This window comes from Parus major, chromosome 14, assembly GCF_001522545.3.
Source record: "Parus major isolate Abel chromosome 14, Parus_major1.1, whole genome shotgun sequence".
In the NCBI taxonomy this organism is placed as follows: Eukaryota; Metazoa; Chordata; class Aves; order Passeriformes; family Paridae; genus Parus; species Parus major.
In genome coordinates this window covers 8,693,980-8,719,703 of record NC_031783.1, presented here as the reverse complement: position 1 = coordinate 8,719,703, position 25,724 = coordinate 8,693,980, and the positions used below count along the sequence as shown (strand labels likewise).

General features: G+C 42.3%; 1 protein-coding gene across 4 annotated transcripts; it reads left to right on the top strand.

The window, feature by feature from the left end:
- Window positions 1-10: 10 nt before the first annotated feature.
- DCUN1D3 (defective in cullin neddylation 1 domain containing 3) lies at window positions 11-25,707 on the top strand. Of its 4 annotated transcripts, none has more exons than XM_033517920.1 (5): window positions 32-102; window positions 3,431-3,542; window positions 10,626-10,701; window positions 15,402-15,933; window positions 17,836-25,320. In XM_033517920.1, the coding sequence occupies exons 4-5, from the start codon at window positions 15,503-15,505 to the stop codon at window positions 18,317-18,319; spliced, it is 915 nt and encodes a 304-aa protein (XP_033373811.1). In that variant the 5' UTR covers window positions 32-102; window positions 3,431-3,542; window positions 10,626-10,701; window positions 15,402-15,502; the 3' UTR covers window positions 18,320-25,320. The 4 variants fall into 4 exon arrangements, with proteins under 4 accessions (XP_015498141.1, XP_033373811.1, XP_033373809.1 ...); XM_033517918.1 differs by having other exon boundaries at window positions 3,431-3,584; XM_015642655.2 differs by lacking the exon at window positions 3,431-3,542 and having other exon boundaries at window positions 11-102.
- Window positions 25,708-25,724: the final 17 nt, after the last annotated feature.

Here is a 25,724-nt window from a genome sequence, read left to right as displayed (position 1 = left end):
ACGGCACGTCACGGCACGTCACGGTCCGTCACGGCGCGTCCGCCAGCTGAGCGCTCGCCCGGAAGTGATGCGGTGGAGGCAGAGCCGCTCGGCGCCGCGGAGGTGAGTGAATTGGACCGAAGCTCTTCCCGTCCGCCCGGGCTGCGGGGGGAGCGGCGGCGGGGGCGGCGCGGGGCTCGGCGCGGCTCGGCACGGCCCGGGCGACGGTGCGGGCGGTGGGGTTCGTCCGTGGCCGCCGCGCTGCTTCGCAGCCCCGCCAGGGCCGGTTATCCTCGGGGGGCCCCGCGCCGCCGCCTCCCCCTCACGTCAGGGCCCCCCGAGCCGCAGCTCTGCAGCCCCGGGACAGCCCGCCGCGAGCGGCCGGACAGGCGCTGCCGGACAGCCGCTGCCACGGTGCCCCGGGCGGTCCCGGCCGGGCGCTGCTCCGGGCGGTGCCGGTGGGGTCCGGTGCCGCCGGGCCGTGCCCACTCACACTCATCCCTGTGCCCCGAGCGGCGGTGCTGCCTCTCCCCGGGGTTTGGTTCTGCTGTTATTTTCCGTTCCGCTGTGTGCCGTCTGCGGGCTCCTAAAACGTCCCTTACGGTGGTCGCTGCGGGCGGCCCCGCAGCCCCCCAGGGCCGGGGAGAGCGGCTGCTTTGTTCGGGTGCGCTTCGTGCCCAGCCTTCTCACGTGTCACGCTTGAACGGGAACGTTCGTAGTGTTTTCAGGAGAAAGAGAAATAAACTGTAAAGTGATTTATTTCCAAGGTAGTTTTCGCTATCTGAACATACCCCCTTTGCACAGCCAGTATTTTTTCCTGCTTCAGCTCTCCCTCCCTCCCCTGAGCGTGTTTACCCTTACTGTGCAAGCTGCAATCTGCATTAATCACTCTCTGGGGCTGTGGTGGTACTAATAAGCTACTCATAACAACTTAAATTATAACTTGCATAATCAGTGTTTCGAGCAAATATTGGTTGGAAGAATATGCCTATCCTATCAGTGCTGTGGTTACTGGAAAGAATAATTGATTATATTTTAAATAGTTAACACTGCTGATATGCTGCCCTTCAAAATGTTACATTGATAACTGAACAGGCTGATGCCAAGTGTCAGAATACAGCATTGATCCACAGCTGGTAACTTTTTTTTGAATGGTAGTGTCTGACACATAATTTAAAGGGGTAATGAGTCAAGTGCTCTGAAAAAAAGGGGCATAGCTGTACAAACAAAAAGCACAGAACTATCTGTCCTTTTTGAAAATTACTGGCCTCACTGGCATGGTCTGTATTTTTTTGAGAGAACAGTTGACCAAAAGACATTATCTAAACAAATTCTTACACGTTTAAAAACCTCTTTGTTAAACAGGTAGTGTGTAGCTACAGTAGTATTAGTGTTTTATTTGGGTTACAGCAATGGGAAGAGAGAGTGTCTGAGTACTTGTATCCCTTGACTGCATCTGAACACTGCTGCATGTTGCCCTGGTGAAAGGTAATCCTCAGAAAAGGAAACACAAGTCCCTTAGTTAAGATCGCATGTGAAAGTAAAGAGATATGACCTCATGTTCTTGTCAGTTCTGTAGTTTGTCTTCAAAGTCTCCCCTACACAGGTATGTCGTGGTGATCTGTGGAAAACATTCACTTTTACATGACAGGCAGCTCACAGTCTGAAGCAAAGGTTTTCTGCACATCAGCAGAAAAAGGAGAGCTTGTGATCTGTATTGAATTAGTTCAGATTTGCAGAGTGCAACTGACTTTACAAACTTACTGCAAGAACTAGCTCTTGTAATGATTTCTAAAACTCTGATTATTTCCTAATAGCAAGTTGTATGTAGGCATGAATACTGTAATTCTTAAAAAAAAAAAAGAAGTAATACAAGTAATAACAGGGGAACTTACAGCTTTGGTACTACTTGGCTGCTTTCTTTGTGAGACTGACAGCCTGCAGTATGAGTTGTAATCAGCTCATTTAATCAGGATCTTCAAGGCTGTGTTAAGTGCCTTTTCTGCCCAGATTCTTGCTTTATTTTAAAGTTGAATGTTGTTGTGTTCATAGCAAATTCTCAATGATTTGTGTCAGTAGTTCTTATAATTTGTTCATCTTGGAAATTCATTAATAATTACATCTTGCTTCCATTTAGCATGAACTATGTTGAAAAAAGACAATCAGATCAAGGAGTGTCTTTGAGAGAAAACTAAGAACAGCTCTTTTGGAAGATTCTCATTGAAATTAATTGAAGAAGTGTATATTGAACAAGGAGGACTGCCAGACAGTTTGACAGACTTCTAAGATGTGTTCTGATAAATTTGTGAGTGGATAAGTTAGGGTCTTGGTTCTGCTGCTTGCTTTGGTTCAGCTTAAGAAACAGGAAGAAATCCTCTGTGTTTGGTATGTACCTAGGGGCAGTGGAGTATAAAGTAGATGGAAAGGGGATGGAAGGAGGGGACAGACACAGCTTCTATACTTGCATTTCCTCATGGCAGAAAGGAATGCATGGACAGCTTGGATAACAGAGATGCATGGCTGCAGCTTTGAAGGAGTGAGAGTGCCCCAGCACTGCTCAGATCTGTCCCACACTGAAGCACTTGATTTTCTTTATTGGTTCCAGGGAAATGTTGGTAAATTTAATTTAGAGCCTTGGAACACTATAAAATACATCCTGATGGGGTTTTGGCAGTTTGTAAGAACTTGCAAATTGCAGAAACAGTATTGTTCCATTAGGCACATGGGTCTGTATGTGAATGTAACAGGAAAACTCTGCTCTGAGTAAGACGAGACTATAAAAATAGAAGCATAGGATGTTAGAAAAAGAGTCCTTTCTTTCATCCTCAAAAATACAGAAGGAGCTGAATATTGGTAGCCAGAATTCTTGGAAGGCTGAAAGAACAATCTGTAAACACTCGAGGGACTTGGTAGTCACAGAAAGATAAGGGGGAACCCCCTTAACAGTTTCATCAGAATTCCCTGGCTGGACTCCTTCTCTTTGGCTACTTCTCCCTAGGGGTCTGCATCTTATCTTGCTGGCTTCCTTTCCTCTATTTGCCTCTGACTAATAGGCTTTGTCTTCTGGTTACTGGAAGTCTAATAAGTTCTTTTGTCTCTTACCCCTTCCTCCTTTTTAAAAATACTAGATTAATGGCTGTAATGTTTTGCAGACTGTGTGCATTGGTGACATGGATTAATTGTGTACTTGACTCTTAAGTTACCCAGCAGTAATGACATAGTAACTTGACTTTGAAACAATGGCAATTTCGTGGCAAATGTTCAAGGCAAATGTTGCCTTCTGGTAAAGTGCCAACTTCAATTTACCCCCTTGTAAACATGTGACACAGGTAAACTGTCTGTGCAGATTTACTCCTTGTCTTCTGTACTGTAAGTCGCCTCGAGTGTGTCTTTTGAAACAGTCAGTGATTTTTCTCCTCCCCCCTTTTCTTTTGACTCTCGCTTGAGTCAGGTAATTACAGATCTGGGTCGAAACCTTCCCAGGGAGTGATCAGGAAATCCAAGACTTGCAGACGTGCTCCCATTGCTCACTGGCACCTTGGCTTCCCCCTTCCCTGTGGATGGTTGGTTTGTGGATCTACTCGGCTCTTGGTGATGAGATGTGGGTGATCAAATGGGAGAGCCCCAGGCAGGTGGGGGTTGGCAAACCAAGGGGAGCTCTGATTTCTCCTGCACAAATGCCAGTGTTCTTTGTGGTCACATGAGGAGGTTCTTTCTTCTTGTCACATGTGGCTTTGGTGTGATAATGTGGTGATGCTTTTACATTCTGATCTCAGTGCTGACCATAACAAAGCAAATAGGGAACCAAAGCCTCTTGCCGAAAATATAATCTGAGAATTCACCCATTTATGTCCCCATTTTATCCATGTGTCATGGGGGGCAGCTCTCCAGTCCAATGATCTGCATATTAAAGGAAGAAGAAAATCTGGATTTTAGTTAAAGGTTATTAATTGCAGTGTTTTGCTGCTAGAAGAATGACAGTTAGGGGACTACTTAGATGTAAGTATTAAAGAACTATTTTACAGAAGTAGGAAAACTGTAGAGAAACCAACAAAAGCATAGGTGGTGAGACAGGATTCCAGTAAGGAGAGTAAGCTAGTATAATCTTCTGGTGTCTCAGAAAGAATGGTTATAAATGCTGTTCTGTCTACAGCATCTGTTTTGTGAAAGACAAAACTTACTTTGCAAAATGTGAGAATGCTGTTCCTGACCTCCTGTCACAGTTTGTTATTCCCACAAAGTCAGACTGCCAGAGACAGTCATAGTTGTTTATTGTCTCACTTTTCCTGTTTAGTGAACATAAGTGGGTTTTTTTGAACCAAAAGGATTATGTACTCCTAAAATATACCAGTCTTATTTTTGCATCCATGTAGTAGCAGAAAGTGACAGCTCTTAGTTCTTTCTTTGAATTTTTTTGGTGTGATGCTTTTCCCCTGCAACTTTGGAACTTGTGATGCAGTCAGTCTTACTCTTTTGTTTTAAAATGGAAAAGAAGGGAGAAAATCATCTTAGCGCCTGTGATTATGGGAGGCATGTGTAGCTTAGTAATAGACTCACAAACACAAATGTCCTAGCTCTTGGTTTTGGTCATATGCTGACTGTTCAATATTTTCATTGCCAACAAGTCTGTACAGAAAGCCCTGAGTATTCTGGATCAGCATATAAATGGGTGGCCTGGAGTGCCCAAGGTCTGATGTATTCCAGCTTCTAGCACTTACCTGTGCTTGGAGTTAGTGATTATGTCTCACGAAGCACAGGATAGATACCTACACACTTGGTCTCTTGCGGGGCACAGGATGTCAAGAGAAATCAAGATTATGTGAAAATTTAGGAAAAAAAAAAAGTGCGTTGGTTGAAGCTGCCAGCAGATTCCTCAGGGAGAGGTGAGAGTCTGTTACAACTGATGACCAAGTTCAAGTATTTAAAGGAGCTCTTTTGAAGCTACTGATACAGTTAGCATCAAAATACTGCAGTATCCTTTGTACAGTGGGAAATGTTGTATTTCAGTGTTGTTCATTGAAATAGGGAAGTTGCAAATCAAATCAGGGGAGAGAATCAGGGCTTCTGCAGGTGGCTGCGTGTATTTTCTGCTTTAGAAACTGCAGTCAGTTTAAAAATCCAAGCATATACTCTTAAGGCACTTTCATATGTCAGTGTTTTCACTTAGAACAATTTGTTGTACATAACTTAGATATGATTCTGGTATTTATGTGGTCAGCTGGTACTGAGGGTCCTACACAGCTGTGTGCAATGGATGATTGTTTTGGCTGGCAGCCTGTAAACTGTGTTACACTCATGGAGATGGCCAGTGAGCCTTTTGTAAACTCTTTATGAGCATCTGCTGCCAACAGGGATCTTGTGAGGTCATCTGGCTCTTGTCTTTAAACTTGTTCCTTCAGTGTTAGGTGCTGTGTGGGTCACTGTTCTTGCAGCTGCTTTCTGCTGGAGAAGGGAGACTGTTAGCCAGAGCTGGTGGAAGGACTTCTTTTTTTTTTGTTTGACTGCTGTCTTTTCTTCATTGCTGAGAACAGTAAGAAATATGACGTTATTCACTTAGCACAATGAGTTTAAAGCATATCTTATTATTACAGGAGTCACTTGATATATACCTGAATTATATTCTGCTGAATGTAATTGTTGAAGGCACCTCAGGCACTTCCAAGGTGAAGTCTGATAGCTGAACTCAGTATAGAAGAAAATCTGTGCACACTTAGCTCAGTTTAAAAGTAAATGTTTTTCTTTCCGTTGCCAAGTAGATTGTAGACCGAGGTGGTTTTTCAAAGTTTTTCTGGTTTGGCTGCAGAGAATTGCAATTTTCCATAGGTTAATTTGCAGGATGGATTGAGCCAGGGTAAGGTAAATATTTGCAGCACAGCTACTTTCAGATGCTTTCAGTAGAATGCATCTCTGTCAGGTACCCAGGGGCCATGATTTCTTTTGGTCCCATAATCTGCAGTTTCGCTGTAGAGATGTGAACTGGTTGTGTCAGCACAGGGTAGCTCTTCCCCTGGCATGAGCTGCTTTAATTATTCATAATACATACTGAGGTGTTAAAGGTCTGTCACACTGTGCAAAAGTTACAGTGTACCTTGGAAAAATACTGAAGGATTATTCTTTTACCACCCTTTGCATGTGAAGAAGGAAATAAAACAAACTCTCATTAGAAGATTATTTGCTTTTTTGTACATGCTGGACCTTGTATGGCCTTTGACAAGGATCTTGAGGGAGAAGAGGAATATTGGTAGTTTTTAAATAAATGGAGATAAATTCCTCAGTGACTGAACCTTTGTTTTTTGAAGGTGGTTGAATTATGTGCAGCAAAATAAATGAGTTTGTTCATATCTGCGTATGTATGAGGTAGGGAATTGGATGGAATCTGATTTGGGTTCTGGTTTCAGCTTTACTAAAAACTGATGGCATGATCTTGAGCAGCCCTGTTGTTTGGCTGTCTTGATTTCCCCTCTGTCTATTGTCTTGCTCATAGCTTAAATAGACTTCTCAAAACAAGTACCGCTGCTGCATGAATTAGTTCATTAATTTATTTACATTACAAAAGCACCTGAAGGCACCCTTCTAAAATTATATTCTGTTTAGCTAACTGGACTTGGGTTTGTTCTTTGAAAATACAATAATCCTAACAAATCATTCCACCCACCTAATATAAGTAAGATGAAGCACATAATAGGAAACAATTGAAAACTTTTTAATGGGGCCAAATGGAAAAACAATGAGAAGTAATCACTAAGTAAAGTATTGCGTGGTTAGAGAATGTAAAGGGAAGGGAGGAATTCAAGGATGATGCATTTGTACCTGCTGAAAAAGCTACTTAAGGAATGTATCTTCCATAAGAAAAACTAGTAAGGTGCTTTAGTCTTCCTTAGTCTTCCTCTGCCAATCATTTTTCACATTATTACTCATTTTTCCTTAAGCTATCCTTACACAATTAGCTGCACACAGTGAACTACAGATCTGAAACATCTGTTCCACTCTTTCTTGAGACTACTTGTTGAACTTTGAACGTGAAATGTGGTGTCAGGCTCTGTGAGTGCATGCAGAGTCGGGTGCTCTTCAAGAGTGCAGAAAGCAGGTTTCTTCTGCCCAATCTTGAATGGAAAAATCTCCTTTAATGAGTAAGGTGTGCACTTGGCGTGACAGCACACTAGGTCAAGGCTCAGGTGTTGTAAAGAGACTTTTGCCTGCATCCTGGTGATTGGAGGGGAGTGTTCCTCTAGGAAGAGATTTGGTGATAGTTCTGATTCTTGGCCCTGAGACTTGGCCCAGCATTATGGACTGTAAATATGGTGAAGTTATTCTTGATTATTTTTTTTTTTAAATTTTTGTACCTGGCCTTCCCTCCCAAAGTAAAGCTTTCCCAGTATGACCTTTGTCAGAGAAGTCCACTTCTCATTTAAGAAAGTATTCAGGCTTCCAACATAGCTGTTGCCTGGCTTGGTTTTCCCCTAGACTGCCATGTAGCCTTCTGCAGAGCCAGAGCTCTGTGTGGTGCCTTTTCAGGTGTCTGTATAACTAGCTTCTACTCTATGCAGGCATGTTCTACAGAGACAAATATTACCCAGTTTGATCACGTTTCTAAAGCTGTTTTGTTTCCAAAGCTCAAAGGTAATCAGAAATAGTTTTTTTATCTTGGTTTGGAACAGATTGGTAAAGTTCTCATGTATCTGCCCACAAAACCATTACAGTCTGTAATTCATTGAAAGGTTCTCCAACTGCAGGAAGCCTCACAAACTAATAATTCATTTTAACTAATTGCTGCATAACTTTCCTGCTTTTAGACTTCCTCTTGAGTAACTTTGCATAAACGTATTTGTACAGCAGTGGTGTGGAGCAGATCAGCGTGACAGACAGGTGCTAGCACAGAGCTTGGTTGGGGATGTGGTGAGGTGTGATCTGGGCTCCTGAGAGCCCATAATGTGCTATTGTGCTGCACTCAGAGGGCTTCTGCTGAGAAAGTTTCATTGCAGGTTCAGACTTGAAATAAGGAGTTTCCATAACATGCTAGCTTTGACTGAGGTTTGGTTTATGCTGTAACATTTGTGCACCAATTGCTTGGTGCTGTAGTGTAGAACTCTGAAGTGCACAGTGAAAGCTTCCAGGTGTAGAGCTGATCCTCTCAATTTCTGCCTGCTGAAGAGGGAAACAAGACCATCGATCCTTCACTGATTCCCCACAGGGAATCTTACCTCTTGCCTGCTCTTACCTCTGGGAAAGCTGCTGCAGGTATGGAGGGCCTGCAGTGATCCTCCTGCCCAGTGCTTGGGAGAGCGAAGTCCCAGGGGCTTAGACACAGGTACAAATAAGGCAGGTGAGCAAAACAAAGGCCTCCATCATCCCAAGGGTCCACGCTATTGAGTTAGTTATTTCCCCGTGGGTTGCTGAGGGGTTGCTAATGAGCAGTGCAGGGTGTTGTCTGAGTTACTGTCCTGTAACAGCACCACAGGGTGAAGGGTGTTGGTGACCACAGCCTGCAGCTACACCTTGTAGTTCTGGCCCAGGGACTGAACCAAAACCTCTGCCACCAACGTTCTGATGCTTCTCTCCACCCCTGCTGCACTCACTGTACATGAATTAGGATTAAGTCAGTGCATTTCTGTGCTATGACAGCCTTTAAATAGAGCCTTGAAGAGCTTGATCTGTTAACTGCTAACTCATACTAACTTTTTGTTCCATATCCTGTAATTGTGTTGTCAAAGGTTGCACATGCTACTACATTAAAATTTTTAAAAAGGTTAAATGGACAACTTGGAAGAACAGAAATATAAATGAAGGGGAAGAATTGTAGCTGTAGGTTCTAACATGTTCAAATTTCTGGCTCCAGTCAGTGTACATGTGTGTATAGGTCAGCCAACATGGAAATTACTTCAAACAACCTGAAAAAGTGGCTTTTGCTGGGTAGGGCTGATTTCCATCAGATTCAGCTTCTTTTGAACTTGAAGTAAGTGTTTGCTTCCAGTACCTGCAGTAAGCCAACTGGAAATGTAGATTTTGTGGATCATGGGATCATAGATCTTTTCCAAAGAAATACAAATATGTTTGAAAAGTAGATTATTGCAAAAAGTTGCCATGACAATGATTTTTCAAAATGTGAACTGTAAGATGTTTTAACAAGTTCCTGGGAAATGTGGCTGCACTAGCACCTTGTGTTCTTCCCTTATGATTTATAAAAGGAATTATTTAGATGCAGGAGGACAAGACAAATTAACATAGATGTGCCAGATGTTACTTTGTCTTAAATTCCTGAAATTCATGGGATGCTAGGGTCAGATAGGAAGAAATTCAAGCTAGTACTTCCACTGTGAGGGAGTCAGACGCTTGTCTGCTCCCCTGCACGTTAAGCTGCCTGGTGGCTGTGCACCCACTGGAGTGTCTGCTAAAAGAGCTGTGAAGCCATGGAGGTGGGAAAAAGGGTGGTTAGTTGTGTGGAAGATGAAGTTTGGGAGCAGAGTATATCAAACTCAGTGTGAAGTAGACTTTTTGGTCTCCATCTCAACAGTGAATGTCTAAAAATGATTCAGTGTATATTTTTGCTCTGTGTCTGTATATGAGTGAAAGTATCACTCCAGAGTTTCCAGGCATTTTGAAATGTTTGGGGCTTTTAAGCTCTATCTACAGCTTTGGTCTGAACTAGGTTTTATGTGTCAGACAAATTTTCCTAATCCACATATAGGATTCAGGTTTGGGGCAAACTCATGTGAAGATTGGCATGTGTGACAAGACCTTATTTCATGGTTGTCTCTCTACATTCACCCCCCTCTTTCTGCTGAAGGAAGCTCTGAACAAGCTAATGCTCCTGCTTGTTTCCTAGGAAGTAAATCTCATGTAAAAGGTAAATATGCAGCAAGGCAGCTTTTGATCACCTGTCTGCTTCCTAGATGCACTAAGAGCTGTAAAAACGAGATGTTTTAGTGTTTCTGTTAGTATGGTAGAGCAGGGGAGCCTTGCCAGAGATTTCTTGTTTGTTGTGTTTTTCTACTAGATCAGATACAGAGGTGTGTTGACTAGGGGATGCAGTTGCAGCTCTTGCTATACAAACCAGACATACCTTCGTCTGTCTTCTTCTCTTCAGAGGTTCCTAGTCATACAGCAGAGCTGTGAATTTAAGAGAAGCAAAGTTGAGCCAGCTCGACTGAACATGGGAAAACAAACATGGAAAAGAATGTGCTAGAGAATGAAAAAAGAGAATTACTCTCCAGACCCAAATTATGCTTTGCTAGGTAGCAGCTGTCTGGCATTCACAGATTAAACAGTGCTCAGCTAACATGCAGTGACAGTGATAGCATGTCCTCTGCTTTGCTTTGAGTGCATGAAATGAGGAATTAACTCTCCCATGCTGAAAGCCATGAAAGTATCCGGAAGTGTGTATTTACTCCTAACAAACATTTGAATTTGTCTGTTGTTTTCAGTACCTGTTCTTAGGTTTATATGACAATGCAGAGTTAATGGTGTTAATGCTACTCTGCAAGTCAAAAAAGTGAAGTAGTTTTTTATAAAATGACTCTTTGAACAAATGGAGTTTGGCTCTAAAGGGTTTTATTAAATACACCGTTGTTTCTCAATGATTCAGTGCCCTGCATGGTTTTCATAGCCTCTTCTAAATGTAAAGATTTGTGTGGTCTTTTGTCTTCCAGCATTCTATGTGGAACCCAGGGAGCTTAAAGGAAGCTGTGAAGCTACTGGAATGATTCCCTGTGTAGCTGAAACTATGTAAGTATTAGATGTTTACTTACAAGATCACTTGTCCAGCACAATTGTTAGAGCAGCAATTGTTTCTGCTTCAGCAGTGGCAGTGATCCTCTCCTGCCTCCCCAGTGGGAAGCTCTGTGTATCTGTTCAGTTGGAAGCAGGCAGGGCATCCATGATACTGTTCCCTACTCTCAGCTGTTTTTAAAGTCATGTATCCCATGTCCATTAAAAGGTAGATAATGCGTAGTGAAATTCTGTAAAATTCTTAGACTATGCTCAAGTGTTTGTGAAAAGCTGAGGCTGGGTTGAGGCTTAGTTAAGCTCTAGTTACGTTGTCTTTGCCTTAGCTGGTGAAGTGGTACTTGAAAAGGGATTTAATGCCTGGCTGAGCTGTCTCCCCTTTTGTTATGAGATTTCCTAAATTTGTCTTTGAGATCTTCTTGAATGTATGGAAAGTTTTTTCTTCTACTCTCTTGATACTTTCTGTGTTTTGAAACTCATTATGAATACCTTCTGATGCAACACTTTATTAAACAGCATAATGCTTGTTTTGCTTGTTAGTCTCTGGACATATCCAGTAATTTCTATTACTACAATAACATCAGTCATTATAGAAAAATACAGGGTTACTTAAATATCTCCTTTGCATCTTCTCTCTTCCTGCCAGCTCCCCCCCGCCCCCATTTCATTGCTGCTGTTTTCAATTGTGCCACGGTGTGCTTGTATTGAGAGTTGCTACTGAGTCACTTTGTTTTGTTCCCTTCAAATTTTGGGTTATGTGTGATCTGGTCACTTGAAAATGGAGGAAGAATGCTGCAAATTCCTTACAGCACTTTGAAAAAAGTCCTGCACAAAACCCCCACCAAATCGAAAAGCCCCATCGAGCATTAGCCAAGGCCTTTGTAATCTTCTCTAGGTTTTCATTTAATGTGTGGGGCCATATGGCTCTGCACATCCTTTGTTCTTAGAGGGTGACTTTCCTTTAGCTGGTTGTATTCACCAGCACTCATCTTCCTGTGTTCCCAGCTGCTGACTCCTTTCTAGAAAGGTGCAGAAAATGTCATTGTGAATCTCTGCTTTGCAAGAGGAAGATGGCCTCATGGGCATCTTGGTGATTCATATGTACTGGAGATCATTGCTCAATACTTTTCTGAGTAATAGACTTCTTTGGGAGCACTGCATCCTGCAGCGCTGAGCACATTCCAACCTTAGCCCTGAATTTTGATCCTTTTTAGTAGAATGGCAAAAGTAGTGGTCACTGCTGCCTTTTATGTCTTGCTTTTATGCTGTACAAGCCTCTTAGTAATTTTGCACTTGGGAACTGATCCTTTTGGGAATTGATGCTTTGCCACTAATCCAGCGTAACCTTTGGGTACACGAGAACTTTCTACTCGTAGTTCTTGATCCAGCTGGGAGAAATCTCTCTGCAGGTCCTTGTGCTCTGGGAGACTGGCTTTGCTCTGCAGCCAAACACACAGCTCTGTTCACCTTCCTGAGGGTGCTCTCTCCCACTCCTTGAGCTCTGGCTTCACTGCAGCTCCTGATGCTGCAATTAGATCCTTTCTCCAGCCTTCCTTAACAAAAGGGCCGGCTTCTCCCACTTGTTTCTATCTCCTTCCTTATTCTCTTGTTCCTTTCATGCCGTGAAACCTGAGTCACGTAGGAAGCGGAGGTGACTAGTTAGTGAAGTGGATCCAGCTCAGCGAAGGCAATTTACAAAAGGGTAACTGATGGAGTGCCAAAAGACTTCTCTCTTACAAAACCAGATACATGCACAAGCTGCCAGCGGATGCAGTCTGGATTTTTTTTTTTCCAAGCTGGTTTTGCTATTTTTGGGGTAGAATGCTTCTAAGGATCTGGCACATGGCATCAAGTTTCATGCAGAAGAAAAGTGAGGAATTGCAGCAACTGTACACCAGTATCTTCTAGTGTTTGTTCATAAGGAGTAGGATTGTGCTCTGAAAAGCTCCTTGGCAGGGAGGAGGAAAGAAGAACTCTGTTACTGCAGGGAAGAGCAGTGCCTAGGCAGTGGCTGTTCGGGAGCAGCATTCAACTCTTTGTAAGGCAAGTAGGAGTACAGAAAATGTGTTTGTTAGAGGGGTATGATGTGAGGGAGGTGGGTAACTTGCCCTCTAGGGCTTGATGCTACTGGGCTTGGTTTTTTTTGGAAACTGCTGGTGAGACACCTCCTTACATACAGGTGTCTAATAATGCTGGCAGATCTTCCCTCTGTGTATTATAGTGCTCTTTTTGTGACAGCAAATGACTTTAAAACCCATCAGTTTCATCACATTGGTGATGTCACTTTGGAAACCTGAACATTAGATTGTTATCATCATTAATACAAGCTGTTGCTTAGGAAGCATGACAGCATGAGTCACTTTTATTAGGAAGATTATGGACACAGTATGTCAGTCTTGCAAACTTCCTTTTTTAAAAAAAACCTTTCAAATTGGGATTCCTCAAGTGAATTGGATTAATATGTCAATTACGATGTGTGTGATTAGACTAGTTTAGAGGAAAGTACTATTCACTAATAGGCAGCTGTTCTTAAGCTTCCTCCACAGGGAAAAGATGTTCCAAATCATCAATAGCTAATAACTGCTGTTACATCTTTGAGCAGAAAGTTTTCTATACTACCTAAACTCTGCTTTAAACTCTAATACTGGTCTGTACTCAGGATTTTTTATTCTGTTCTTTTAGCTTCATTCTTCTCTCCCTTAAGAAAAATTTGTCCAGTCTAGTGCTAGCTGCCTCTGAGAAACTGATGGAAGGACAAGAATTAGTGTAGATTGAGCATTTGAATTTGGATTAATTTAAAGATGGGGGGGAGAAAGGAAAGCTGGTATGTGGGAGTTAATCACGAAGCTTTTACACTGCCTACTAATATCCTGTTTGTTTTGGTGTAATGAAATAATGACTGGTGTACACTGGAGAGGATGATGTTGCTCAGGCACCTGGCAGCACAGAAATCAGTGCCAGGCTGTGCTTCGCAACTCACAGAGCTGTGAAGTACTAAGGAGCAGTGAAATTGTCTCATGGATCATTTATATTGACAAGCATATTTTTATGAATCCTTTCTAATACAAATTGTTGAGAATTTCTTGAATATATTAAATCAAACTTTGCTTGCCTATAAAAATGATGCTGCAAAGTTAATCTTTAAAGCATTGTGATGAAAGAATATATAATACCTTTTTTCCTTTGGCTGCTTAAAAAGTAAGTATTTGCTAGTTTCCTGTGTGGGTTATGTGCTTAAGAAAAAAGACTGGGGAGGGAAAGGGAAGACAGGTAGTCAAAACCAGCATATCTTGACTGTTGTAGTTCCACTGGCAAAATATTTTGCTCATGAAGCTGCACACGTGCTGTTTTGTCCAAACAGTTATAATGGCTGAGAGAAGATTTATTTTTGTAATCCTAATATCTGAGAATTCATCTGTTCTTGTTGCTGCTGTTGGTTTACAGCTTAAAAGAGGCCTTCAGTCTCAGTAAAGCTTTGCCCAAGAAAGAATACAGTAAAACCGACATGAGAACTGTTGAATTTCTTTATTTTAAATTTTTTATCTCTCTTCTTGCTTGTTCTAATTCTAAACTGGAAGCTGTACACAAAGTCAAGGCAGACACAATTTTTATGTCTGAAGCTTTTGCCTAACTGACAACAGAGGTGAAATGCAAACAAGTGGGTAAAGGAGGACTATGATAAGCAATTGCTTTCTTGGAGCTGACATTTCTGAGAAACAGACTGTCCTTGGTGTGGCTGATAGGGCAGTGTCAGAGTGTTAGCTTGGTTCTAACAGTGAAAATTGGAGATCCCTTTCCTGTGGGTAGAATATGTTTTCCAAATATGCAGGGCTTTGTGATTTATAAAAAGAGAGTATGATGAAATAATTTTGGCATTTTAATTTTTATTTAAAAAAAAACAACTCTGAACTGGAATTACTACTTCTTATCTGCATGTGTGTCTGTCTGAAGAAGTTTCATTAAGAAGGCCCCCTCCCCTGTCTGTCTCCTTACCTGAAGGGAGGAGCCCACTTGAAACAATGAACAATTTCTGAATACCCTCTTGCATAAGAAGTGTTGCCTCCTTTCTGTAAACACAGTCTGTGTATGTTTTAAGTACAAAATCTAGATTCCAAACTGTTTAAAAACAAATACACAACTTTCACTCTTTCCTCCTCCCCAAAACCAGCCTCCTTCCCAAACCCAGCCCCTTCCTCCCCTCCTCCCTGAGAAGCCCCTTTGCTGATTTGCTGAAGGTACAGTCTAGATCCAATGCTTAGGTCTCTGCCAGGTTGTGCCATCAGTGTCCCTGTCCTCCTTTCCCTGCTTTGTTCCAGTGTCTATTATATATATGTGGGTATGCTTTTAAAAAACATTTCCCTTAAGATATTTCTGGGTTAGAGTAGTCTGTCATGATGAAGCCTGTACATGAATCAACCTCTTTGTAACCTATGCTGCAGTAAGAATTTTAGGAATTTCCTTTATTAGGACCCGTTAGTATAGTGTAGCCACTGAGTGAGCTGCACTGATTTCTAGGTAAAACAGCCTGAAATTGCCTGAAATTTATGGCATTTTCCAGCCTTGTGTACACTGCTCCTTTTCAGTATGCAAAGCTTAAATATCCTGAAGTCGGTTACTTAATGGCAAATGTTATCCCACATTTAATACTTCGAATATTCTTTATAGAGAGACAGCAGTTTGACTATAAAACTGTTTTTCAGGTTAGCTGAGTGCTGCTAATGGCATGGTGAGATGTGTTGAAGAGCAGCTGCGAGGGTGTCCAAGGGCAGGGGGACCACGCTAGGAGCTGGGCTTGAACATCATGGGCCAGTGTGTCACCAAGTGCAAGAACCCTTCTTCTACGCTTGGCAGCAAAAATGGGGAAAGAGAATCTGGCAGCAAGTCCCACAGCAAGAGAAGTGCAGTCCACAAAGATGACCATGGCTCTGCTTGCGGGAAGGCTTCAGGAGACATTCTTGTGAATGGGACAAAGAAAACAGACGCTGCTGTAGAGTCCAGTCAGCCTCCGACATTTTCTGGAGATACAAAGAAAGACTCTGTTTGCAGTGCAGAGGAATCTTCTCTTCAAAGGATTGGGGAGTTATTCAGGAGGTATAAGGACGAGCGGGAAGATGCCATACTGGAAGAAGGAATGGAACGATTTTGCAATGACCTCTGTGTTGATCCCACTGAATTTAAAGTACTAGTTTTGGCTTGGAAATTCCAGGCTGCTACCATGTGCAAATTTACAAGGTTAGTTCTTGTAGAACTTGTAATTATTTTCATATGTTAAAGTATATCCTGTCAGCAGTATGTTGGAGAGACAGCCTCATTAGCTTCACTTACTTATTTCTTCTAACACTTGCATTTTGATCAAATTAATTCCTACCACTGCAGAAGGTAAGCTTTGTATTGTCTTCTTTTCCCCTTCCCCTCACGCTGGATTTCAGAAGATGTGGTTTTGGCCATTATGCTGCTAGTGATGAACAATGTAGTGAGATTCTGTAGATATTAATTTATTCTTGATTTACCAAAAGCAATTTACTGTACCCAGCATTATCTTGGTGATGAGGTTGGACAGTGAAATTAATTTTTCCTTTAAAGTAGTGTGAGATTCTTTAGTAATTACTACTAACTCTGTTAACAGTCTGTGAAAGAATGAGAGAATTGTTCCTGTCCAACCAGTGTTACAGTTAATGTCTTTTTCCAAGAGTAATCCTGTTAAAGCATAGAGGGGGAAGGAAATGTGTGGCTTTTGACACCAGTAGCTGTTTCATACTAGCTGACAAATGATTGCTATTCAACGTGCTGTGTGCCCTTCTGGACAAGGGGCTCAGTCAGCAGGCTGACAGCATGTGTGATGCTACAGGAAACAATGGAATGGCTAAAACTCCCCCCACAAAGCCAACAGGCAAGCCCAAACTGCAGCAGCCTACCCCAGCTTGATTAGCAATGTCCAGGTAAGAGCAAGTGAAGACTGCCTACAAGGACTTGCATGAAGAGAAGGAATTTTTTATTTTTTTGGTCTATCTAGATTGGTTTGAGTAATGCTGCCTATTTTTACTGAGCTTATAACTTTCAAAATTACTTTGGTGTTAAGAGCCTTGACCCAAGCCTCTGCTGTGCACTGAACAGCACCTTCAGAGTCTTTGTGGCTGTGGGTGTGTGTCAAAAGGATGAGTTACTCTGGAATGCAAATGTGGATTTACTGGAGGCTGACGGCACAGGTATTTGCTAAGATGGTAAAGGAATTGTAAGTAGTGTCTGTGATTGTGCACAACTACCTAAGTATTATTAACATGGTTTTAATTTCCTTGGAGAGGACAAATCTAGTGGTGAGAGGTTGTATTTGTTGATGGGCATGCTCTAGGGTACAAGTGCTGATGGACTTCTTCCATCATGGTCTGTTCTCCAGAGTGCTGCTCCATCTCTTGTCTTCCCTCCAGCCCATCTTGTGTCAGCCTGCAGGCTCTCCTGGCTGGCTGTATCACCTGCTCCCAAGCATCAGAGAAACTGGAGCTCAAGGTGTCCCACTTGGCCACTTGGTATAGGGCTGGTTCTCAGAGCAGTGTCCATACATTGTGCTGCAGCCCCTGGGATGCTGTGCTCCTTTCCATGCTTTCATCAGTGCCTTGCTGACTGACACCAGTGGCTCCCCTTTGCTTTTGCAGGCTGGAAGAGCGACCAAAAACCATAGCAAAAGTAGAACTGAACTGCTCTGTCCCTTGCAAACAGCTCACCTAGAGCATGGGCATTCAGACATGGGAAATATTGAATCAAGTTGGGGTAAATATGTTAGTTTCAAACATTCTGAATTTCATCTGTGGTAAATTAGATTCAGTTTTTAATGTGAAAGGCATTCCAGGAGGTGGAGGTGTCCAGAAAAGCCAGAGAGCAGAATCTTCAAATGCTAGCAGTGCCCCAGCAGACCTGGGGGTTGTGTGTGATCCCAAGGTCTTAAGGAATGCCTTGGAACTGTCTTTGCAGTAGCTTTTGTTGCCAAAATCTTTGTGCTGCTGGTGCTGAGCGAGGGTATACCTTGTCTTGTCCAGACGATCCTCTTCGGTTCGATGTAGCTGAACGGAGACGGGACATGTTTGGTGCGCAGGGTCGGTGGGAAGGGCTCACTTTAATTTCTCTTCTCTTGCTTGACAGGAAGGAGTTTTTTGAAGGCTGCAAGGCAATAAACGCAGACAGCATTGATGGCATTTGTGCAAGGTTCCCCAGCCTCCTAAACGAAGCCAAGCAGGAGGATAAATTCAAGGATCTCTATCGTTTCACTTTCCAGTTTGGCCTGGACTCTGAAGAAGGACAGAGGTCGCTACATCGGGAAATAGCCATTGCCCTTTGGAAATTAGTCTTCACCCAAAACAAGCCCCCTATTTTGGACCAGTGGTTACACTTCCTAATCAAGAACCCCTCAGGAATCAAGGGAATCTCCCGGGACACATGGAACATGTTTCTAAATTTTACTCAGGTGATTGGACCGGACCTTAGCAACTACAGCGAGGACGAGGCCTGGCCGAGTCTCTTTGATACCTTTGTGGAGTGGGAAATGGAGCGAAGGAAAAAGGAAGAGGAAACCAAATGTATTCAGTCTTCGGACACAGAGGGCCTGTGTGTGGACGAACAGACTTAGCGGTGGTGAAGCAGCAGTGACAAAAGCAACTTGTTGCCCTTCACGAAATGTAAACTCTGGATGTTTCTGGAAATTACCGAGGCTCCAGATTTTTCTACTTTACACCTTTTTCTGCCTTGTCTTTGAAAGGGCTCTAAAATGCTGTATCATGTTTTAGGCACTTTCTTAATTTTGGTTATTCCTTTTACTCTTGCCCTGAAATATTTGGCCCTGGCTACAAGTTAAGCTTTTCTTTTATTTTTTTCTTTTAATTTTTTTTTATTTTTCTTTTTTAAGACTTCAGATTAGTATAAGTAAGTCTGATACTTCTTGCACAATGTAGATCTTTTTAGTTAGGTTAAATTAACATTGCTAAATTATACAGTGCCAGATTAAGTTTTTCATACTACATCTGTCAGGGCAGGTCTGTACTGTGTGTAGTGCTGTTTACATTGTTGAAATTTTAGGCTGTAATAATTTTAAGGTTTTATACCAAGATGAACAGCAGTGTTAACTATAAATGCATTAATCCTGGATAATAAGGCTCTAAAAACCAACATAAGCAACAGCTTTTTGTAATACGGCTAATTCCCATTTTGAGCTAACTCCTAGTGAATGAGTCCAGATCATTCCTTTTTTGGACTTTCAAACTAAATGTTGGGATTGTTTTATAAAATTACTGTACCTGTCAGTCAACTGAGTGGTAGATGACGATTTGTATCTAAATCTCTTTACACATTCACATAATAAAAGAGCAGTACTACCTCAGTTTTATTGAAAGTGGACTTGTTGATGGACTTCCATTTTCTCTGGAAGTTGTATTTTTGTGGTTACATGAGAATATTTTTACTTGACTAAAAGAACCAAAGGTTCTGCTTCTTAAGTTTGCTAAACATTGACAGAAGCAACACACAAATCCTAAGTCTTCAAGGAAAACTGTGGTATAATTCTGCTTTAATTTGTTTGATTTATACCTAAAGTATTACCTTACTTGTCTGGCAAGCACAGTACTTCTATGTAAGGAACTATCTTTTGCATTAATATTGACGAACCAATTTTTTAAAGCATATGTTTAATTGCTAAATTGCAGTTAATACTCCACACTTTCGGGAGCAACAATATTGGCATCTGATGACAAAGTGAATTCTTAATGTGTTCTTAATGACAACAGTGTAGATGAGTCATTTTTAGACTGATTTGATAATATTTGGATAGAAGTCAATTTATTATTTTACAATGCCTGTATTGGGACTATTTGCCTGTTGAAATTGTTGTGACTTAAAGGGAGTTTTATTAACACTGGTTGAAACTTTTTTGGTTATTGATGCTACCTTTTTTAATTTTAGTATGTCAACTTTTTTACACCTTTTGGTAAAAGGATTGATTGCCAAGGCTTTCTGTATAGCCAAGTGCTGGCTTAATGAATTTGATATACTTCTGTTACACAACTTTTATTTTCAGAGATGCATTTCAGGATCATAAACCAACTTCAGCTGGAAAACAAAACAAAACAAAAGCCTGGACAGTCATCCATAGCATCTAATGGTTTTTGTGCTATAAGGGTTTTAAAGCTAAAGGGAAACAGGTTTGAAGTGGTGAGCTTGTCACCAGGTCCAGGGTGTCATGCTTTGCATGTCTGCTGTGCCCCACAGCGGTTAGGAGAGAGAGGAGTAGGATCTGCCCGAATTCTGGGACTGGCTTTGCTGGTGTGCAGCCCTGCAATAGCTTGACTTGGAGGTCATAAATCACTAACAAAATGTGGGTAATGCAAACTGTTTAAAAACAAACCCACAAGCCACAGATAGCATCCCTTTCATCTAATAAAAGGAGAATTTGGTCCATGCTGCTCTTGCTGGAAGACAAGCTGTGGAAAACAAATGTGTTTTTTTTAGACAGAGCTGAATCTGTCCCTTTGCAGGAGAGCCCTGAAGTTGCTGTTTCATGGGTAAATACACCCAAAGCTTTGTCCTTGCTTCTCTAACTTTCTGTGGCACAAAAGTGTTTGGCAGCAAAACCTTACTCTAATTTTATGAGCAAAGCAGGCCAAAGCACTCGTGCTAGAATCGTTGAATTTATGGTGAGACTTTTGCTGATGCTGTTATTTTTAAAAGACTAAAATAAATTCCCCAACAGAGGCTGCTTTGGTAGGAAAAGTTCCAAATGGAGACTGATTTGATAGTAAATGAAGACTGTATTTGTAAGCTTGAGACTCTACATTCATTCAGCTATTAAATGCTTTGTTCATCACTTATTTTTTAATCCCCTAAAGGAAATTAGAAATGTCCAGAGTGTGAAGAGTAACTATTCAAATGGCAGCCAGTGCATAACCAGCTCATGGCAGCTTCTGATTTACACTGTAGCATGCAGCAGCTGCAAAGGATGAGGGAGAGAGCTCTTTAAGGAAGGTGTTTATCTTGTGGTTGGAATGTGGACAGCAGTGAGGAAATCAACCTGTAGTGCATCAGGCTCAGCCATTTTAATGTATCAGATGTAATGCAGCTTCTTTTTAAAGGCGGAGGTGATCACACAGGAAGGGAAGATCTGGTTTCCTGTTGGGGGAAGGACATACCATCACCAGTGGCTGAGGTCCCACGTGTTCAGTTTGGGGGACAGCCCTGCTCTTGTTCTGCCACTTCCAGCCAGACAGGAGCAACTCCACCCACTGTGTTGGGTACTTGCAAAAGCTGCCAAATTATCTATCTAGCAAAGTAACACTTATTTTTAGCCTAATTTAATTACCATTTACAGAATGCAAACCAGACCTGTGTCAGTTTTAAAGTCCTGAAGCAGGAGCTGAAGGTTCAGCTGTTCAGTAGTGCTGGCAGTGAGCGGGGCTGTCAGACCTTCTCTTGGATTGTCTGGTGGTTTTGTGGTCCCACATGAGACTGCCCAGACTCTGTAATGCTGGGGTGAGGGAGCAGGGTTTGTGTGTGTCTCTGACAAGCCTTTAATAATACTGGAGCCTCTGAAAATATGCTTGTTTAGTGGTTAAACTGTGAATATCTGTGGAACAGGCCAAATACATTCACTCTTCACTTTTATATAATTTAATTCTTCATTGTGCGGGGCACAGGACTGTAAGTGAGCAATGATGCTGATGAAATCCTTGAAACCATTGCAACTGTTTATTTTTTTTTAAAAAAAATTAGATTATGCATTAGGAAACTTTATGCATGTAGTCAATCTGCTGCAACTTGGGATAAATAACTATAGATAACTATATAGATAGTTGGAGTAATGTACTGGAAAACTGGTCTGAATCCACAGTCTATGGCATTTTACTGCCTTCTCTTATATGCAAAGAAATACAACTCCTGTAAGCTTTAGCCCCTAGTAATAAAACACTGACAACCTACACCATATTATAGCTTGTAACACCTTTAAGATTTGGCTTCCAGATCAACTGGAGGCTTAATTGTGCTAATTTTTACTTGTGTGGGTGCATTTCTGAGGTCAAAGCCTATCTATTGATTCAAGTAAGGATTTGAAAGATCCTGCCCATAGCTGGCCATAAACATGACCGAGGCAATGAGTTGGAATTGAATACCAAATCGTGAGTTTATTTGCTGCTGGTGCTATTCTACATGGAGAATTACAGCTTTTTAGTACTGTGCAATCCTAGTAAAAGGACCACAGGTCTGGCAGGTGGCCCAGAAGCAGCTGCAGCTGTGGCAGTGAGAGCTGCTCCCCCGGGCTGGCCCGGCACATCTCCTGGATCAGCTCTGAGCCAGGACAGTTCTCAGCCAAGCACAGTTCAGAGCATGAAGTGAGCTCAGGCTGCTCTGCTGAGGACAGAGAGGTTGGGTTGGTGGCAGAGGGGTGCAGCCCCTCCTCTGGTGGACAGTGCTGGGGGGCAGCATTACTGGGTGACTTTAATTTGGCTCTCTGTGTGTCCATCAGAGCCTGAAGAACCTGTGGATCCAGGACTAGCCTGTCACCCGTGGTTCCCAGGCCTATGCACTGACCAGTGACCTTAGACTTTTTGTGACACTGTCAACATAACCCTTGTTTCCAAAAATAGCCCAACAAAGTTAAAGAAACACCATGTAGTTAATGGCCTCCTCAGTTGTGATGCAGTTTGTTGGCTGAGGTTACATCATTCCCATTCTTTGGTAAATAATAGTCATTGTGAGTTTCTGGGTCTTGCAGCCTTGTGTTCTGCAGTGTGATCCTTTTTTAGAAGGTCCTCAGTAAATTGGGCACCCAGTTCTTCCCTTGAGCCCACTCTGCTCAAAGTGTGTGCATGTAAATTTAGCCTTTCATATTAAAAAGGAGGATGCTCAACCTGAAACTCAAAATTCTTCAGGGTAGTGCTTCAATATGGAGAAAAACATTTTTTTCAACTAAGTATTAAAGCAAAGTGTCTGCTTAAATTTTGTTGTGTGCAAACAAACCCACCAGTGTTAACATTTTCTCTCTGGACTATTGAAGATCGAACCTTTGGTTTTATGGTGTGAAAATTTGGTTTTATTGAAGTGAAATGAATGAGATTGTAGGACAAAGAAGGCTGTAACTCCTTCACCATGAAGTACGTAGGTATCTCTACCTCTTGTTCTTAGACTTGAATAGTTTAAGGCTACCATCCTTTGGTCCCAGGATTTTATGCCTGGATGAGTAATCTATTTTTTTTAATTGACCCAAGTTAAGTATTATCTATTTGCCATAGTTTTTGGTATCCTGTGTTTAACCTGTATGCAAAGGACCCTTTGGAAGGGGGCCGGGTGAAGCTGCAAACCAGAGTTGGTCCTCCCGGGTGCTACTTTTGGAGTGCAATAGAGCGACCGAGCAGAGCTACGTGGCCTGTGGCTCAGGGCTTCTGCCACCACACATCCTCCTCCCTGGTCAGGCTGCCTGTACTGATAGTGAGTTGAAGGTGGAGCAGCTGCTCCCCAAGAGGGAGCCATCAGCCTTTTCATTTGCCCTTGAAAAGCTTTAGGAACCCACCTGATGCAGTGCCATGAGTGTATTTTTCTTTTAATCAGAAATACTGTGTTTTGTTCCATGTTGGACTGGACTTGCAACCACCCAGCAAAGATGGGACCTGCAATAGTGCAAAGGCTACATGCATCCTTTTTGTCCCTGAGGTCAGAATCCTGCTTGGGATAAAACCCTTGTGCTTGAGTAAAGCTGGAGTGTTCTCAAGAGAACTGGAGATGCCAGAGTGGCTTTGGTGCTCAGCTGTGTTCATTAATGCATTTGGGGGTGTTCTAGCAACACTTCTGTGTCCTTCCTTTCCTCCCCCAAAGCAAACTGCAACACAGCTGTCACAGCAAATCCCCCATGGTGTGATGTGGCAGCAGTTGCTGCTGCAGGATTCTTTCAGTGTGAGGGCTGGTTTTGGGGTGTGACCTCTTGCACTATCAGGACAGGCACGTATTTCAAGAGAACAGGGGGATGTGAGACAATAAGGTAAAAAGAGCATGTATGTTCTTGTCCTAACAGCTTGCCTTAAATCACTGACATTGCAGCGGTTCCTTGCTACTATTGCAGTCCTCAGTCTTTGAAAACCTAACAGGTTCTGTAGGGTAATACTGTTTTTTGTTTAATTTTTAATAAGTTTCTATCTTTGCATAATTGCACTCTTCAGATAAGCCCTTTTTGGATATTGTGTCATTTCTCACACAGGAAAAAAAAAAATCCATCTCCAGTGTTTGTGCTGTAAAGTGTTTCTTTTTCCCCCCCTGTAAATTATACCTGGACTAAAGGTTGCCTACTGTTGAAGCAGTGTGTTTACTTGAATGTTGCCATTTTATGCAGTTACAACTGCTGACTCTTGCTCTTCTCTGGGCCTGTGAGAGTGAAGATTGTGTGACCAGAGGTGGCAAACCTGCACAGAGGATCGGTGGAGCTGAAGCCTGGCTGCTACTCCCATGTGTGTTACACATTAGAGAACTTCAGAGATTAGTGCTCCATATTTGGAAGTTGTGACTTTTTAAGTCATGCTAAACAAAGTTATTTAAAAATACACTTGGTTTCTTATCTGTAAGTTTGAAATAGTGTTTAAAAAAGAGATGGGCTGGCAGGAGGGTTGGAGGGCCTCGTGCTGTAAGTTGTTGAGTAACTCAAGTGCCAGGAGCCGTGGATGGGACTGGCAGGATTCTGTCCTGAGCCAGCGCTGCTGGGGTTTGCACTGGCTGCTCTTGAGGGCATGAAGCAACCACAAGGCCTTGATGGGCTGTGGGGAGAAGGGTCAGCCTGGGAGTGCTGGTTGGTGCAGCCTTGTTTCTTTCCTGTGGATCTTGAGGCCCCAGTTCAGCCTCAAGTCCCTCTCTGTGGAAGGAATGCACGTGGTAGTGCTCGCTCCCAGAGAGGTACCGCGGTGTAGGAAGCAACGGGATTACGGCTTTGGTGAGCACAGCCTGATGGGCCTCTCAGCTCCTCAGTAAACCAGCACGGGTGGGCAGGGTCACATCTGCTGTTCTTTGTGCCATGGGGTGTTTTGCCTTTTCAGACTTACCCAGGAGATAACCCTGTTTGCTCACTCTGGGAAATGATGAATGTGCTGCATGTCACGGAGCAGCCCCGGGGTTCCTCTTTGGGACAGCAGTATCAGAAGTGCTGTGTAAATGTAATGCTTGAAAACAGCTGGAGTAAATTCTGTTTCATGTAGGATCTTTATTTCAAGGGGATGCAGCCAAATTTGAAACCTGATCTAGAGGAAAATTGGGAAAATTTCAAGGCAATGCATCTACTGAATCCCAATCTACTGAATTGGTTTGTAGTTTTACAGTTACTTTTCTTACACCACATTTTTTCACCATTGATGTCTGGAACAGAATGGAAACAGCATCTTATGGAATGTGCAATCTAAGGCACAATGCAAGTAGGGGTTGAAAAGAAGGTTGTCTTTACTTGATAGCAATCCTGAGTGCAATGTTTTTGTTGTATCCCTTTTGGAAGAAGAGCATTAAGTACAGTCTGAGGTTTTTCTTTTCTTATAAGCAAAGCATTGGTTTGTCCATTACTGACTTCTTGTGAATTTTGTGCCAGATGTATATTAAATATTTTGGTGCTTTTTCTAATTCAAGCTGCCATTCATTTATCTGTGAGATTATTGTACTTCTGTATATTGAAATGACCAACCCCTTAAAGAAAAAACAAAACGAAAAAAATCCTTTAGTCACAATGTATCCTGACTACTGTAGCTTGTAAATGTTCCAAAGCTTCTGGGTTTCCTGTATTCCAGTAAGGTCTGAGGGGAGGGGAACAGCTACAGCAATCTCACCCACTGGAAAGGGAACTCGCACGCTGTTCTGTGCGTTACTGAACAAATGAGTAACATTTGTGGTGTTTACATAACGACACGTTGGTGTTCACTTTTTTGTGCTCAAGCTTTGTACAAAATGTCTTATTTAAAGCTGAAGTCCTTTTTACATTTTTCAATTAAAAAGGGACAAATTACTTATTTTTCCATGCCTATGAATAG

Bases quoted from the DNA above. Each gene is read 5' to 3' on its own strand.
- DCUN1D3 (XM_033517919.1), top strand. From the start codon at position 15,503: ATGGGCCAGTGTGTCACCAAGTGCAAGAACCCTTCTTCTACGCTTGGC. The intron at 15,934-17,835 runs GTTAGTTCTTGT...CTTGCTTGACAG, and splicing joins ACCATGTGCAAATTTACAAG to GAAGGAGTTTTTTGAAGGCT.